Here is a 14,950-nt window from a genome sequence, read left to right as displayed (position 1 = left end):
ATAATAAAATAACAAAAACCCAGAGTGCAGCATCAAACGACGATGTGTAATTGTAATAGAAACGAATTGGAATTTGAGGATTTTTTTCAATTGATTTCTTTTCCGAACAAAATGCATCCACCGAGCGCCGGGCCATGAAAGCCATTAAGCGCGCTCCGCATTATAAATATATGCAAATATACATAAATATATATATATACTTATATATATATATATTGACAACAATATTAAAAACAAGAACTCAATCCCGTGAGTGGGCTAGGAGGATAGAGAGTGATGAGGAGGAAACATGGCTATAACCGCCGCAAGGCAGACAGGTGCAAACCCTCGCGACCATATTAAAGGGCAAATGGAGCGTAAACAGAAGCCATTACAACAGGTTCAGCGTGGTGAAGAAAGCGTGCTGCAGCGGTGTTGATTGGATTTTGGGATTGGCGCCACGTTACAAACATGGCACAACACAACACACGCGTCATACGGTGGCGGAAGCACAGAACAAAATAAGAGAGAAAAAAGGAACAAATGAAAGAGGAAACGATATTTGTAAAAAGCAAATATTTATAATTCTAATAAATTATGAAAGATGAAAATACGATCATAAGAACATTAAGAACGAAACGTTTTAACTCACGACGATGTTCGTAACGAATCAACGTAATTTCTTTATATAGCGTTACCAATGATTGTTCGCCAGTTATGACATATATTCAAAACGTTTTAAATTTAGCTTAGACATATGGCAAACAAACCGCTTTGTTTGATTATTGGTATTATTGTTGTGTCACGAACTTGGGCTGTTATAGCGCTCGCGGTCAAGCGCCGACATCCGCCAATTCAATATAACCCCTCTTTTGTCCACGTGGACGACTTAAAACGACTTCACGAGCTGGGTCGACCGGTGTCATTATCTTGCCATAATCAGCACATCTAGAGCACAGCGGATTCAAGTAGTTGTAAGATAGAGATCTCGCCAAAGATCGTTGTGAGCATTTTAAAATTCCTTGCCGGAATGACAAAACTCCGTCTCACTTACTTTTCCCATGTTCCAGGAAGTTGAATGGTTTTAAGAAAAGCCATCTCTTTTTTTAGAGAGGTCCTGGGCCTTGATATGTGATATAGATCTGCTAGCAGGTATTTGAATGAAAAAATATACCTTCAGTTATGAGGGAAAACTTTCGGTTCTATTATTTATTGGGATTTTTCTTCTTTTTCTTTTTACTTTCAGTTGGTTCCGTTTTGATGTGAGCTATCGTAGCATTATGATCGATCTGGATCTTGCGCCTTTTCTCCGTTATTTCTGGCTGATCCTTATGCAACGATAATGTTGATCTACCGTTCGTCAGCCCATTCTTCCCATTCGATAGACCGGTCCCGAAGTTGGACGTACTAGAATTCTGCCCAGATTCCGAAGCTACCTCTTCATCCGACGATATCGGTTCTTGCTTAATCCGAACCGGCTCATCTGTTGATTTCTTTCTAGATGATTTTTTCTTTTTCTTTTTTTGTTTTTTGCTGCTTCCGGCCATAAATTCATCACCAAACACTTCGCTCATAAGTGACTTAATAAGAAGACTTTTTTCGTCGTCCGATTCATCGGAAGAATCTGTAGCATCGAGCTGTGCAGATCCTGTACCATTACTTACAATCGTAGTCTTTTCTGGTTCTTTCTCCTTTTTAGTTTTCTTCGTTTTACTTGTTTTCGGTTCGTGCTTTACTACCGGCAGCGTACTGTCTATGGTTTCTGACTCCACAGTGCCGTTCTCTTCCGCTTCTGCGCCATCGGCGCTGTCTAAGCTCTTGCTGTTTTCTGTGCCCGGTTCCAGCTTGATACGTGTCGGTATTACACCGTTCACGATGAGCTCACCCTCGATGACCGGTATTTCACTCTTCATATCGCATGACTTTACGATAAACGCAATATCCGATCCCTTCTTAACTGTTTCCTGTTGGTTGTTGGATTTGCCCAGCTTGACCGTCACATTGAACACCCGGTAGATCATGGCACTGACGAACTGCTTCGAGACGTAGTTTACCGTACCACGCAATGTTGAGCCTATCTGTGGCTGGAAGACGTAATAATCAATGGTGGCCCGCACGTGCAGGAACGGACTGTCCAACCGTAATGCTGAGAGTGCATTATCAATGCGAATTTTCGCATAGCCCAGCACGATACCGTTCACCTTCGAATGGTACCGGCCGATCTTGTCAGTCACGCAGCGCCGTACACCCTTGACAATGTGCTCGCAGTCACGCGGTCGCAGGCTAAGGATTTCGTTTAACTGTACCGCGGCCACGCAGGATAGTGGATCGGAGAGTGATTTCTGTAGCTCATCGGCGGAAAATTTTGTGTACTTAGCTATCGTTGTCCTGTGCATGGTGATCGAAAATTAGGACACTTTGCCGTATCCCGTACGAATAAGCGTGGTAATGTTGATATTATGGTTTGTGAAGTCCTGGTGTCAAACGAGCTAACGTTTGGTGCAGCACGATCAGACGTTTGAATGACAGTTTGTTGAAATGTTTCAACCATCAGTTTTAGTAAGAGTTGGATAGAATAAAAACTTAGTTTTGCTTGGTTCTATGCAGTTTGTCTATGTTTTATATAATAGATTAATTATTACTTTGTGTTTTAATAGTATATTTGTAAGGAACTCCGAGTATTCAAATTACATTAAACATGTAATTTGTTTACCACCCTGTAGCCTGACTCGCGCAGCTGTTTCGATGACAGCTAGGACCAAACATGTAAACAAATAGAAACAGTAGGAAAAAAACAACCATCGCAGAAAACAGGTTGCACGGACTAGAATATGGAAAAGATTAATCTTAATCTTTCCACCCGCCCCAAAGCGAGCATCCTGGATAAGCCGTTAAGCCGCGGAAAAGGAGAAGTATCTTTGAGTTGCTATGCTCTGCTGTTCTCCGAACTGGTCCAGTATTCACAGAGTCGTGTCAGCACCATTCCCGATTTGCAGACGAAGTAATGCAAGATTTACGGTTCTGGACGCTATTGATGCGTTAAATAATGCTTTCCCATTTCTTTTGAAGGTTGCACGATATGGGCAAGGATGTGGGATGTCGTATAATTGATTTATATTTCGTCCGCGAACGAAACTCCAAACGAGAGACCAAACTGATCAATATGCTACTGTTTATTAAAACTACTCTATGGAAGGTACGCATCAGCAAGTATGTTTTATGTTATGGTTAATTAATTATTTGCGTCTTTTTCTTCCAGACTCTTTTCGGCAAAGAGGCTGACAAGCTGGAACACGCTACCGATGACGAATGCACCTACTATATTATCGAAAAGGAACCGCTTGTCAATAAGTTTATAAGCGTGCCAAAGGATAAGGGCTCACTGAACTGTGCCGTCTTTGTGGCCGGTATTGTGCAGGCAGTTTTATCAAACTGTGGCTTTGTGAGTAATCGTTACCAAAACTACTCTTCACAATGGTAAATTCGAGTTGAATTATTTTCTTGTTTTTTTGTCTTTCCTAGACATGCCAGGTTTCCGCCCACTGGCACAAGGGCACCACGTATATGGTGAAGTTTGAAGACCATGTTATCAGCAGAGACAAGCAGTTGGAAGACAAATAAATAAGTAGTTAATCCATATATCGCGCACAATAGGTAAAAAATGGTTTTTATATGAAAGAAATATTCCCTTTCGTTCGATTTCGAGACGGTTTTCAAGCTAGGAAAATCGGAAATATTAATTTTTAATATTATCCTACAACATTTGTATAGAACATAGCTGATTTATGGAAACGAATATGTTAATAATGTTCTAGTGATCGTATGGATTGATCCGTCGACTGATCTTTCATCTCTTTCCGTTCGTTCAAACAGTACAGCGCTGACCATAACTTTATATATGGAGTATTTCTAAGCAGTAAAGTAATAATATTACATTTCCCAAAAAAAAAGGTCAACATAATCTCTGTTTCTCCCCATGAGCAAACTGATTTACGTTATTGAAAAGAAAATGCGGATATTGTGGAAAAATATATGCGCATTTCAACCAAGCCATATTTCTAATACTAACGCTACACACTTCGGGACAGTTTGGGTTCTTCTTCCAACGGTTCAAATCTGTCGGCGAACTGCGGGCCTAAGCTATTTAGATCGGCACTACTGGTTCACCACATGAAATTACCATAATCGTTGACAGGACCGTCCGGATGATCGCAAATTTGCATCCCAATAACCGTGGTACCGGTGTCTTTGCAATATTTTTAATCTTCCTCCCATTCTTGAGACATTCCAACATTCTTATCCCTTTTCGCTTATGCAGCCTGATCCTGTGTGGCAGGCAATGCATCCATCCGGTTTCTTTAATTTATTTGTTCAATTTCATTTTCTCTTTATTTTTTCCCTAGTTTGTTTCACACACTCTTCGCCTTCACCTTCATTTCCTTTACGGTGTCCTTCTTGTGTACGGACGAGTCTAAAGAATTGCGTACGAAAGCAAAAACCAGCTGATTGTACCTATGAAGTACATAAGGTACCGAAGGCAATAGGGATCTCGACTTCCTTTCTATGCGCCTCTCCTTATGCTTGGACCGTGTGCGGTTGGATTCCTGCCGTCTTTTAAAGAGTACCCGGGAAGGGACCTAACAGAAAGACACCGCGGGTAAGGCTAGCCGAACAAAACGGTTTCCCTCCAAAATGTAAGGGCAGCTGTAGTTGTACTTCAACTGCAAGATTCAAAAGCGAAATGTCGCCTTGCAATTGCATTCACCGAGACGGCAAACTAAGGATATTGAATGGAAGAAGTGATTTATGTTTAAGCAATATGTTTTTGTACACACGTCGAACTGCTTTTGGAAAATGAAATCCGCCTGTTTCGGTTACGGGATTGATAGAAAGGTACCAAGGTTGCCTTAATCAATTTCAATTACCAAAGTTAAATGATATTTATAATTCATTTAGAGGAACGAAATTCAAGCTACTATTTGTAACACCTGAACTCACTTAAAATATTGATTTCTAATCTGCTTTTGTGTATGTTAGAATTTTCATATTATGGCCTTACTGTAACAAAATTATCTGATCTCACATTCTACATTTCCTGTTTTATCAAACTATTTTCGTTCAAGGCTTTTGACGCAGATGTTTTCGGAAATGAGCGCACCGGCTCATAATCATTGATTTACACAACTTCACCTATGCTACGCAATCGTCCCTTCGACACGCTACCGGCGCACTAACGATCATCTCCTAACGGCTTTCAAAAGCCCGCCAACGGCAAACAGTGCGCAGCAAATCGAAAGTCCTGCAAGGAAACGGTTCCCCTATTTCTGCCTCCTGTACGGGATTTCTTTACGACACGCGCCAAGAAAAAGATGTCCTGACTGTTTGCACGTTTCTTCCTTCTGCTTTGTGTTTTTGTGTACGAAGGAAAGGGGTTCTCGATTCCCTCGCGCGCATACCCGCTTGTGGTCCGTACCGATGTACATACGGGAGACTGTATGGGTGTGTGCGTGAAGGGCTAACAGTCCCTAAAACAGCCCGCAGTGCTTGTGTGCAACCGACGAGACCGTTGCCGTTTGTGTTCTGTTTCGATGAGGGCCAGTACCAATTTATTCGTAACGGAACCACGGTCAGGAACGCATCGCCAGGCGTCGGTTAGGCAAAGTTTCACTCCAAACGATTATTGTTTTTTTTTTCGGACTTCAGCTTTAGTTAGGTGTTTGAGTTTGTGTGGTTCGTTGGCTTAATGAAACGGAAAGGGACATATAAATCTGTTAGCATAGCACGAAAACGGCACGGAACTATGTGATTAAATGTTGTGCACTGTTGAGAACAAGCGAGTCTGTAACAATCTACTTGATAGCTAATCACAGTCCGATCAGTACGAGTGCGTAAAAAACTCCTCCAAAGCGCAAAACGATATGTGCAGACAGCTACTACGCGCGTTATGTACAAAACAAATCTGATCCACTGTTAAAGTTCGTTCCATAAAGTTGCCGTAAAGGTTTATTCAAGTTAACATATCTTTTGGCGGATTGTTTGAGCTCACAGCTTGCAAGTGTTTCTGTGGATTTTCTGTTTGTTTGTCTGTTTTGTTTGTCTGTTTGATTTCGTTTATAACCCCCCGGTTTATCCCCAACACTCTATATAAATGTTGAAAATGTCGTTCTCGAAGGCGAAGCTGAAGAGATTCAACGATGTGCCAGGTAAGTGTCGAATTCAATTTCACCTTTATGACTCTTTTACTTTCGGACAATCCAACGGGTTCAAGATGTTCCTTCCCAAGCCTCACCACTATTTCTAATGCATTCTAGTTGCATTCCCTTCGCTCCCATTGTTTCTCTCTGACTTGAGTTTTATTAGAGCCTTAACTTCCTGCCCTATGCGCGTTGCGCTTGCCGGATATTGCGTGAGAAAATTGCGTCCCCTTGGTAACGGAAACTGTTCTTTGACGAGTTTCCCCTAGTCAACCGTAACGATTGTTGGCTCTCGTCCGTAAAGGCTCCCGAGTGGATTTTGGTTTGTCGTGAAATTCCGCTCGATTACGTTTCACTGGGTCTATAGGGGCAGAAAGAGGGTTCGAATTGCTGGTGTGCCGTGAGTACCGTCGTACGATCGTGAGAAAGTATGTGAATGCTATTTCCCGCGCAAAACGCCATCGGGTCTTCCTTCTGTGCGAAGGAATTTTTAGCTGAGAACAAATGTTTTGTTTAAAATCTTAAAATTTACACGAGTATGACCATTATGAGCTGATAGATTAGGTCACAAAAATGACCAACAAGGGGCACGCAGGTGCATGACGCGAAAGTGGTTTTATTTCAAACCCCCCACACACGCATGGCGTGTGTCCGTATGAGCACGCGCATTCTATCTGCATTCTCGTGAAGTTCATGAATCCACTCCGGACTTCCCATCACTACGGTTAACGCTTTCTGACCACGCGACTATTATCTTTCAATCTCACCACATTACTTGCTGTCGGTGCGTGGAATGTATTTAATAAAAAATCATTCTCCCCACAACAAAACCGTATCCCCTAACCTCAGGCACAAGATGACCGTTAACGGAAACGGATTCGTACGGACCACGTGCGCCGTGTAAGTAATTATTAGTAATTAGATGCCTCGGAAGCATTTCCGGAAAGAGCTGTCCCTTTTTTCTGTTGTTGGACACCCTTTTCAAACCAGACACACCTTTAGAAACTGTCTTTTATTTTCATCCTGGAAGGTGCTATTAAAATGGAAGCAAACGAACGAATGTTCAAAGAGGTAATGTACACCTTTCTTCGGGGGTTTGAGAATTGACGCACCGCGTCACGCCACGTTCTGCTCGCTCATGCGTATGATTAATGGACGGCTTGTTCGGGGACGAGTGGACCGAATGCACCATGCTTGCAGGAGCAAGAATTCCATCTTCTCCTGTTGGTGGCATACGTTTCGAATGAGTTTTTAATTAATCATTCCTCTAGCGAGGACAAGGAGTGTCACATTTTGGGTACTCCAATGTTGTTTCTTTGTAACAATATTTTTTTCTTCACATATCCGATGTGTTTCTTATGCGAGTTTAATACATTTTCTCGCTGAGACGAATCGTGCATTCTGTAGCATAGGAACAATGTACAGGAAGCATGCGGACATTATGGATTTTTTTAACGTTTTCTCTGCTTGTCTAACCACCGCCAGGACAAGAAAGGCAAGCTGCAATTGGTATTGTTAGCTTTGTTGGGAAGCGCCCACAGCAAGAACCCGTCCACCAAGTGTCGAAAGATATGAGCTACTGCTTGCTGGTGCGTGACATGCAGCCATCTGTCCAAACATTGGGCAGACGGATTCGGGGAAGATAAGGACTGCGCACGAGCTTTAAACCGACTTAAGAAAAGGGGACACCCAAGTGGTTACAAACGTCTGCCGTTTGAATGAATGCCTAAACGCAGCGGGTTGTCTAGTGGAGGTTCGAAGACGGGTTGTCTTACAGCGAATGCGAGAATGAACCTGAGCGATGGGTTTTTGTTCGATATTTTTAGAAGATTTAATCAACGCTTCTAATGACGCTTTATTTTCGTCTCCCAACTTTAACTTACAGCCGTTTCATCTCCTTCAGCTTTTGCTGAACCAAAAGAGAAGGAGCTCCCGAAAAAGTCGAAAAAGGAGGACAAAATCAAGATCGGTGGCAGTATGGATGCGGAGTCGATCAAGACAACGAAAAGCGCACTGAGCCTTTTCCGTACGCCATCACTACCGCGTCGCCTGAAGTTTAAGCACATCTCCGACCTGACGCCCAAGAAAGCTTCCGCCAAGGAAGAAAAGGCAAACCGTCTAGCAGCGACTACAGAAGCGGCCACCGATAAGCCATCCGATGGCACTGGGAAGGTACCTCCGATCGTGCAACTCTACAACAAGATCGACGTTAACAAAGAAGCACTCGGAAAGGCGCGGGAAGAGAATGAGCAGCTGAAGGCAACGGTGCAAGAGCTCCGGGCCGAGCATCAGCGCGCGGAACTGGAACGGATGAGCTTGCTGGCAGCAAAGGACAACCAGATCGTACTGCTGGAACGCGAGTTGACCAGCATCAGCAAGGCGGACGAACTGTTGCAGCACATTACGGAGGGCTGCCTGGAGAAGGTGAAAGAGTACGAGCAGGAGATCCGGAACTTGCACCAAAGCTACGAACGGCAGCTGTGCGATATGCATGACTCCAAGACGGAGCTGGAGATCCGGTATGACGAGCTGCTCTGCGTGCACCGGATGCTGCAGAACGATTACGACGTGACCGAGGGTGAGAATCATTTCCTGAACGAGGAAATGGTTGCACTGCGTGAAATCCTGGAGGCGCACGACATGGAGTTGCAGCGCAAAACCGACGAGATCAAGCTGATGGAGGAGGGGTTAAATGAGCTCGTGATTGAGGGCCGTGATCTGAAGGAGCAAGTGAAGTACCTGAAGACACAGGCCGAGGAGGACATGATGCGGTACGTGGAGGAAGGCCGCAACACGATCCGGGAGATCGATCAGCTTAAGCAAGAGAACGCCCGTCTGCTGACCGTGCTGGCGGAAAAGAATGCCATCGTGGCGGGTATGCAGGAGGAGCTGAACGAGCGTCAGTTCGAGATGGACGACATGCGCAACGATATCCGGAACGAGCTGAACCAAGAGCTGACGGCGTTGTGCAAAAAGCATGAGGCACAGCTCGCCACCATGACCGAGCTAAACGAGATGAAGATCAAGGAATGTGAATCGATCTTCGTGTTGGAAAAGTCGAAGCTTGTCAAGGAACACTCGGACCGCATGAAACGGCTGGAGAAGGAACAACAACGCGAGATCGAACGTATCGGCGAGCAGGCGGAGGAAAAGATCCGCATCGCAGACATCCAGAACGAGGAGCGCGTGAAGGGGCTGGAACTCTCGATCCAGAGCTCGATCTCGGCAGCGCTCGCGAGTGAAAAGATGCACTGGCAGAAGGAGCTGGACAAGTGCCAGAAGATTGCCGAGACGGAAATCATGCAGAGTGAGTTCGAGAAGCGCGATCTGCGCACACTATGGGAAGCGTCCAACGAGGTGATCAAGGACAACGAGAATAAGATCGCAGAGTTGGAGCGCCGGCTGCAGGTGGAGCTGGAACCGGGCGCAAAGTCGCGGGACGAGCTGGAAACAGAAGTTCGCGATTTGTCATTGGAATGTTCGCGACTGAAGACGGAGAAGTACAACTATCAGCTGACGCTAAATAACACCCGCTCCACGGTCAACATCTTGATGGAGCGGCTCAAAAAGTCGGACGGTGATGTGGAGTTGCTTAAGGCAGAACTGGAGCAAGTTGTGCGTAGCAAGACGGAGATTGAAACGGCCAACAACAAGCTGCGGGAGGAGGTGACCGAATATCAGCGAGTTCTCGGTGCGCTGCATGCATCTTCCAGCCTGCTGGAGAAGGAGATGCGCGAAAAGAATGAGGTGTTCGAGAAGCTGATGAATTCGGAGGAGGACGCTATTCTGACGGTGTCGCAGATTGGCAAACTGTTTAGCGACCGTATGGAACAGAGCATGGGCCGCTATCTGGAGATGTACGAGGAGCTGAAGAAGAAGTACGATGCCCGGGAGGCGTACATCCAGGATCTGAAGGCGCTGTTGGACGAGTTTGCCAACGGCATCGAGCTGGCACGGATCGAGCTTGACACGAAGGATAAGAAGATCTTTGAGCTGGAGAACGAAAACAAGAACATCAAGCTGGAGAACATGACGATCCGGTTTAAGTGTGAACAGTTCGAGAAGTACAATCAGGGCGAGAGTCGAGTGCCACAGCCTTCGCCCGAGCTCCAGTGCAACAGCCACACCGACGCGGACGATGATGAGCGATTGGTGCCGAACTTTTTGATCGAAAACATCATCAACCAGCTGGAGCAGGAGGGTATGTCGGACAAGGACACTCTCGGTACGATTCAGGAAATCATCGAAAGTGGCCACGACCAAAACGGGACGGAAATTGTCGATAAGGTTCGTTGTGTGTTTAAAGCTTTCTAGAATCTTTTTTAACGCATATCTCCTTCTTTTCCTGCAGCTAAAGGAAACGGAAGAAAAGCCTCGCATAGTGGAAGAATTCGCCAAAGAAACATCGGATAAATATACGGAACTGCTGGAAAACCAGAACAACCGACAGAAGATGAAGAACCTGGAATGCAATAAGGATCAGCAGCAGCTCAAAGCGGTACGTCTAACTGGCTCAATATCTCCCCGGTACGGACGAGTTTGCTCATCATGGTTTTTCTTTTCTTTTTTACAGAAAATTGCCAAATTACAGGAGCTGAACAAGAAGCAGGAAAACACAATCCAAACCCTACAACAGCAGCTTTCCTCGTTTGATTCGCCACAGAAGCTGAACGGATCGATGAAGTACCTTTCGGCTACGGCCAGTCCAAAAACGCCGAAGAAGCTGATCGTATCGCCGTACCCCGGCAAGGAGAATTGCTCACCGGCCCAGGTCGGTGTGTTCAGTCCACGGTCGAACGTGCTGCGGACGCGGAACAACTAATTGTGATCGAATCACGTGATCTGCCACCGGCCACTGCCGGTTGAACAACGATTACGGATGGTCAGGTTTCCTAGAAAACGTTTGAGGCAATTGAAATGTGGACTACTGCCACATCTTATCGTCTGGTAGTTGAGGCAAAGAATATAGTTCACTGAAGATGTAAATTTTAAATTATTTATTCATCCTGTTCATCCATTTCCTAATCTCCTTCACGAATGCACAAGCGTCCGATGGAACATGACCATAATTCCTTCCCATGCTCGATGCGTGTGAAGAATAAATCAGAAAATTTAATGAAAAATGTTGAGCGATTGGTTCTACTTTGAGGATGTAACGTGAAAGAAAGCGATTATAAAATGTTGGGGAGTATCTGTGCTATGAATGTAATAAAATGTACACTTTAAGGAAAGTGAGGACTCCTTTTGTATGTTGATTTCTTTCCGTAAGTTAATTTAAATTTTCAAACCCAGCAGTATGTTTATGCTGACATTTTTCGTGTTCAATCATTTATATTTTTTGACCGTTTGACCATATCCCACTGTGCTCAGTACATGCGGATGGAGAGCTGTCAAAGGTCTGTAAACAAATAAAAAAGTCGCGTACTCGCTGTAAAACGCCGGTGTGTTCCGTTGCTGCATTCCCCAGCTAATTCGTGCGTATGATGGAACTCTTATCGGATCAGGGCCTTCGATTGGATGGCCGGCGTGCAAACGAACTTCGCCAAATAAGGTGCAAAATGGGTGTGTTTAGTCAACCGGACGGTAGCGCGTACGTCGAGCAAGGCAACACAAAGGTTCTTGCTGCTGTGTATGGTCCCCATCAAGCATCGTCGAAGAAGGCCAACTTCGAGGAAGTGATCGTCAATTGCCAGTACAGTATGGCCACATTTTCTACCGGTGAACGCAAGAAAAGACCCCGAGGGGATCGTAAATCGCAAGAGATGACGATACACTTGAAGCAAGCGTTAAGTGCATCGATCAAAACAGAACTTTACCCACGGTCACAGATCGATGTTTACATCGAGGTACTGCAGGCCGACGGTGGAAACTATTGCGCATCGGTAAATGCGGCCACTCTGGCACTGGTCGATGCGGGAATTTGTTTAAAGGAGTACGTGTGCGCTTGTACGGCATCGCTCGCGAACGGTAACGTCCCACTAATGGATGTGTCCCATCTCGAGGAAACAAGCGGCGGTCCTACGCTTACGGTCGCATCATTACCTAGTAGTGGAAAAATTGCCTTCATGGAAATGTCCCAGCGGTTCCATCTGGATCATCTGCCAAAGGTGTTGGAAACAGCCCTGAAAGGATGCCGCGAGGTACAGAACGTAATCGATCAGACTGTGCGTGAGCACGTTACGTATCTCGGACAGGCAGGAGGTTGGGGCCACGTTAGTAAATAAAGAACTACATACAGTTATCAGTGTGTTATTATTCGGATTCTACTTCATTAAGGCGACTAGGTGTAAATGGTAGCACATACAGCATCACGGTTCAAACTCTCTATTGATGATGTCCATCAGCTGCTTGCGGCGCTGCGAGCGTCGTAACTTTTCAATCATGTCATCCAACTGTTCGCCACCCTCCAGGAATCCCTTCAGATTGTGTGCAGTACCGCCTTCTATTCGGTGGTCCGTGATGCGGTCCTGGTTGTAGTTGTACGTTCGAATCTTCTCGTTGCGAAGACTTTGGCCGACTTGTGACTTCTTGAGGGCTTGAGTGCTGCTGAATCTCGCTTCCAGTTCGTTTTGCATCAGTTTAGCGATCAGTTTCTGTCTTGCAATTTCACGATTTTTCTGCTGCGATCGCTCTGTCTGACACTCGACGGCAATACCCGTCGGTAAATGAACGATCCGCACCGCACTGTCCGTCGTGTTAACGTGCTGTCCTCCTGCACCGCTGGCACGCTTCGTTTCAATCTTTAGGTCCTTCTCCTTAAGGTCCACCTGAAAGTCATCTGGCCGGGGAATAATGGCCACCGTGACGGTGCTAGTATGAATGCGGCCGGATTTTTCCGTCGCCGGAATTCGTTGCACACGATGAACACCTCCTTCATGCTTGAGATAGCGATACGCATCCGGACCAGTGATGATCGTGGTCGCATGTCTCGTTCCTCCAATGTCCGTATCTTCCGATTGGAGCATTTCCACCTCCCAGCCCTTATACTCCACGTACCCGCAGTACATGTCGAACAGTTCGCTGGCAAAAAGCATCGCTTCCTGTCCACCGACACCCGCCGTTACTTCCATTATGAGCGAACCGTAATCTTCCTCATCGTCCATCGATAGAATACCGTCCAGAATTTCATTGTCCAATCGGAGCAGAATGCTTCCGTATGCTTCGCGTTCTTCTTTCAACAATTGCACCATCTCATCATCTTTGTCATCCTTCAGCTCTTTGAGCGAGCTTAAGTTATCAACGATAATCTTGCGCTGTTCGTACATTTCCACCACGTTGGAGAGTAGCAACATTCGGTGAACGTCTTTTTTCGTGCGTTGTTCCTGAACTTTCAGACCGTAATATTCCAGGCGCAACCGTTCCAAATATTTCTGTATCCTATCGTCGGATATTTGAAATAGTGGTCCGTTCAGGCTAGCCGCCTGGCAAAGATTTCTTGACAGAGGGATTGCACAGGGCCGGTAACATTTTATCGCGCTGGAAAATTTGCTTCCTGTGAGAACTATTCGTGACAATCGGCTAAAAAACATTATCACTAGATCACTACCAGGCCTGATCACGGTTTTGATCGATTATCACGTGCGAGTAAATATTTTTCAATTGCTCGTTATGAAAATTTGCCGCAATTGTTTACGTTCTTTCGGCTCGTATTTTCCCCTTTTCCTTGAATGACGTTTGGGAAAATGTTTTCATTCTCTGTTTGAATGCTGTAGTGGTGTTTTCAATGGAAAAATGTTTCAATAAATAGATAAATTATCAATTTTTCGCGATAATTTCATGTCTGCACGCCTTGAATAGTCTTCAAGGGATGGAATATGGAAGAACAAATGTGTTTCACACATGGCAAGATTCGTTTTATGTTAAAAAACTCGATGTCGGCGTGTTTGAATGATCCTTAAATAATGAACTAATATTATATGCAGTGTCTTCATAGCAAGGTTAGTATTTAAATCTATCAAAATTCCATATTACTTCTACTAAATATTTGAAAATGTTTAATAAAATGTGCAGCAGTTTCGGTGAGGTTCTATTTCGAAACTGCAATAATTTGGGTTGAATGTTCGAACGTTCAAACTTCGTGCCAAGTTCGGGGCCACTTCGATTCCACATCGGCCGTGACGTTTATACCGAGGGGGTTGGGTCCATTTCTTTCGTTATTCTCTCTTTTAATTTTCTTCGAGTAGGTACGTCGTTCGCAAAGGCAGGTTAGGTTTTACATAACCACCTTTTTCATCCCGGCCACCATCTTGTTAGATAACAGTGTAGTGCGGAATTCGGTGCTAATTTGCCGGTTTTTCTTTTTTCCAGCCGCCCGTTCGTACCAGCGGAACCGAGAAAAGAACATAAATCCGGGCGACAAGGGTGTGACATTCGAGAAAAGAGATGTTTTCCTCGATGAAAACGCTCATGTCCGCGGCGATCCGGGCCGACCAGATTATGGCCCGGTCGTACGCGGCTAAGGCAGCGGCTAACGCCGCCGCTGGAGCACAGGGCAAGGTTGTGGCCGTCATCGGTGCCGTCGTGGATGTGCAGTTCGACGAGCAGCTGCCGCCGATTCTGAATGCGCTGGAAGTGCAGGGCCGCAGCGCCCGGCTGGTGCTGGAGGTTGCGCAACATCTGGGAGAGAACACCGTGCGCACCATCGCTATGGACGGTACGGAGGGTCTGGTGCGTGGACAGCGCGTCCTCGACACGGGATCGCCCATCCGTATTCCGGTGGGTGCGGAAACGCTCGGCCGTATCATCAACGTGATCGGAGAGCCGATCGATGAGCGCGG

General features: G+C 45.5%; 6 protein-coding genes across 6 annotated transcripts in view; 4 read left to right on the top strand and 2 right to left on the bottom strand.

Annotated features, from left to right (window-relative positions):
* Positions 1–1,166: 1,166 nt before the first annotated feature.
* LOC128297349 (probable DNA-directed RNA polymerase I subunit RPA43) lies at positions 1,167–2,446 on the bottom strand. Its single transcript, XM_053032976.1, has one exon. It carries the CDS (start codon positions 2,373–2,375, stop codon positions 1,185–1,187), a length of 1,191 nt encoding a protein of 396 aa, XP_052888936.1. The 5' UTR covers positions 2,376–2,446; the 3' UTR covers positions 1,167–1,184.
* Positions 2,447–2,767: 321 nt separating this feature from the next.
* On the top strand, positions 2,768–3,626 carry LOC128298184 (trafficking protein particle complex subunit 5). Its single transcript, XM_053033929.1, has 4 exons — positions 2,768–2,980; positions 3,049–3,175; positions 3,239–3,421; positions 3,502–3,626. The coding sequence occupies exons 1-4, from the start codon at positions 2,811–2,813 to the stop codon at positions 3,598–3,600; spliced, it is 579 nt and encodes a 192-aa protein (XP_052889889.1). The 5' UTR covers positions 2,768–2,810; the 3' UTR covers positions 3,601–3,626.
* Positions 3,627–6,065: 2,439 nt separating this feature from the next.
* LOC128298108 (interaptin) lies at positions 6,066–10,995 on the top strand. Its single transcript, XM_053033843.1, has 4 exons — positions 6,066–6,182; positions 8,059–10,460; positions 10,525–10,671; positions 10,747–10,995. The coding sequence occupies exons 1-4, from the start codon at positions 6,128–6,130 to the stop codon at positions 10,993–10,995; spliced, it is 2,853 nt and encodes a 950-aa protein (XP_052889803.1). The 5' UTR covers positions 6,066–6,127.
* Positions 10,996–11,587: 592 nt separating this feature from the next.
* LOC128310796 (exosome complex component RRP41) lies at positions 11,588–12,406 on the top strand. The gene has a single exon (XM_053047517.1). The coding sequence runs from the start codon at positions 11,654–11,656 to the stop codon at positions 12,395–12,397; it is 744 nt and encodes a 247-aa protein (XP_052903477.1). The 5' UTR covers positions 11,588–11,653; the 3' UTR covers positions 12,398–12,406.
* An 11-nt stretch (positions 12,407–12,417) lies between these two features.
* On the bottom strand, positions 12,418–13,816 carry LOC128310795 (peptide chain release factor 1-like, mitochondrial). The gene has a single exon (XM_053047516.1). The coding sequence runs from the start codon at positions 13,700–13,702 to the stop codon at positions 12,482–12,484; it is 1,221 nt and encodes a 406-aa protein (XP_052903476.1). The 5' UTR covers positions 13,703–13,816; the 3' UTR covers positions 12,418–12,481.
* A 524-nt stretch (positions 13,817–14,340) lies between these two features.
* The window catches only part of LOC128298769 (ATP synthase subunit beta, mitochondrial-like), a 2,397-nt gene continuing 1,787 nt past the window's right edge, over positions 14,341–14,950 (top strand). The window contains exons 1-2 of the mRNA XM_053034551.1: positions 14,341–14,356; positions 14,481–14,950. The exon at positions 14,481–14,950 is cut by the window's right edge and continues 1,787 nt beyond it. Of these exons, the coding sequence (XP_052890511.1) occupies positions 14,556–14,950 (395 nt within the window). The 5' untranslated portion in view covers positions 14,341–14,356; positions 14,481–14,555. The remainder of the gene's footprint in view (positions 14,357–14,480) is intronic.

This window comes from Anopheles moucheti, chromosome 2 (assembly GCF_943734755.1).
Source record: "Anopheles moucheti chromosome 2, idAnoMoucSN_F20_07, whole genome shotgun sequence".
Taxonomy (NCBI): Eukaryota; Metazoa; Arthropoda; class Insecta; order Diptera; family Culicidae; genus Anopheles; species Anopheles moucheti.
The sequence above is the reverse complement of the archived record's forward strand: the minus strand, read 5'-3'. Positions and strand labels throughout refer to the sequence as shown.

Coding starts and splice junctions, on each gene's coding strand:
- LOC128297349 (XM_053032976.1), bottom strand. CDS start 2,375: ATGCACAGGACAACGATAGCTAAGTACACAAAATTTTCCGCCGATGAG.
- LOC128298184 (XM_053033929.1), top strand. CDS start 2,811: ATGGAAAAGATTAATCTTAATCTTTCCACCCGCCCCAAAGCGAGCATC. Junction 2,981..3,048: donor ATTCCCGATTTGCAGACGAA/GTAATGCAAGAT, acceptor TTTCTTTTGAAG/GTTGCACGATATGGGCAAGG. Junction 3,422..3,501: donor TTTTATCAAACTGTGGCTTT/GTGAGTAATCGT, acceptor TGTCTTTCCTAG/ACATGCCAGGTTTCCGCCCA.
- LOC128298108 (XM_053033843.1), top strand. CDS start 6,128: ATGTTGAAAATGTCGTTCTCGAAGGCGAAGCTGAAGAGATTCAACGAT. Junction 6,183..8,058: donor GAGATTCAACGATGTGCCAG/GTAAGTGTCGAA, acceptor TTTAACTTACAG/CCGTTTCATCTCCTTCAGCT. Junction 10,672..10,746: donor ATCAGCAGCAGCTCAAAGCG/GTACGTCTAACT, acceptor TCTTTTTTACAG/AAAATTGCCAAATTACAGGA.
- LOC128310796 (XM_053047517.1), top strand. CDS start 11,654: ATGATGGAACTCTTATCGGATCAGGGCCTTCGATTGGATGGCCGGCGT.
- LOC128310795 (XM_053047516.1), bottom strand. CDS start 13,702: ATGTTTTTTAGCCGATTGTCACGAATAGTTCTCACAGGAAGCAAATTT.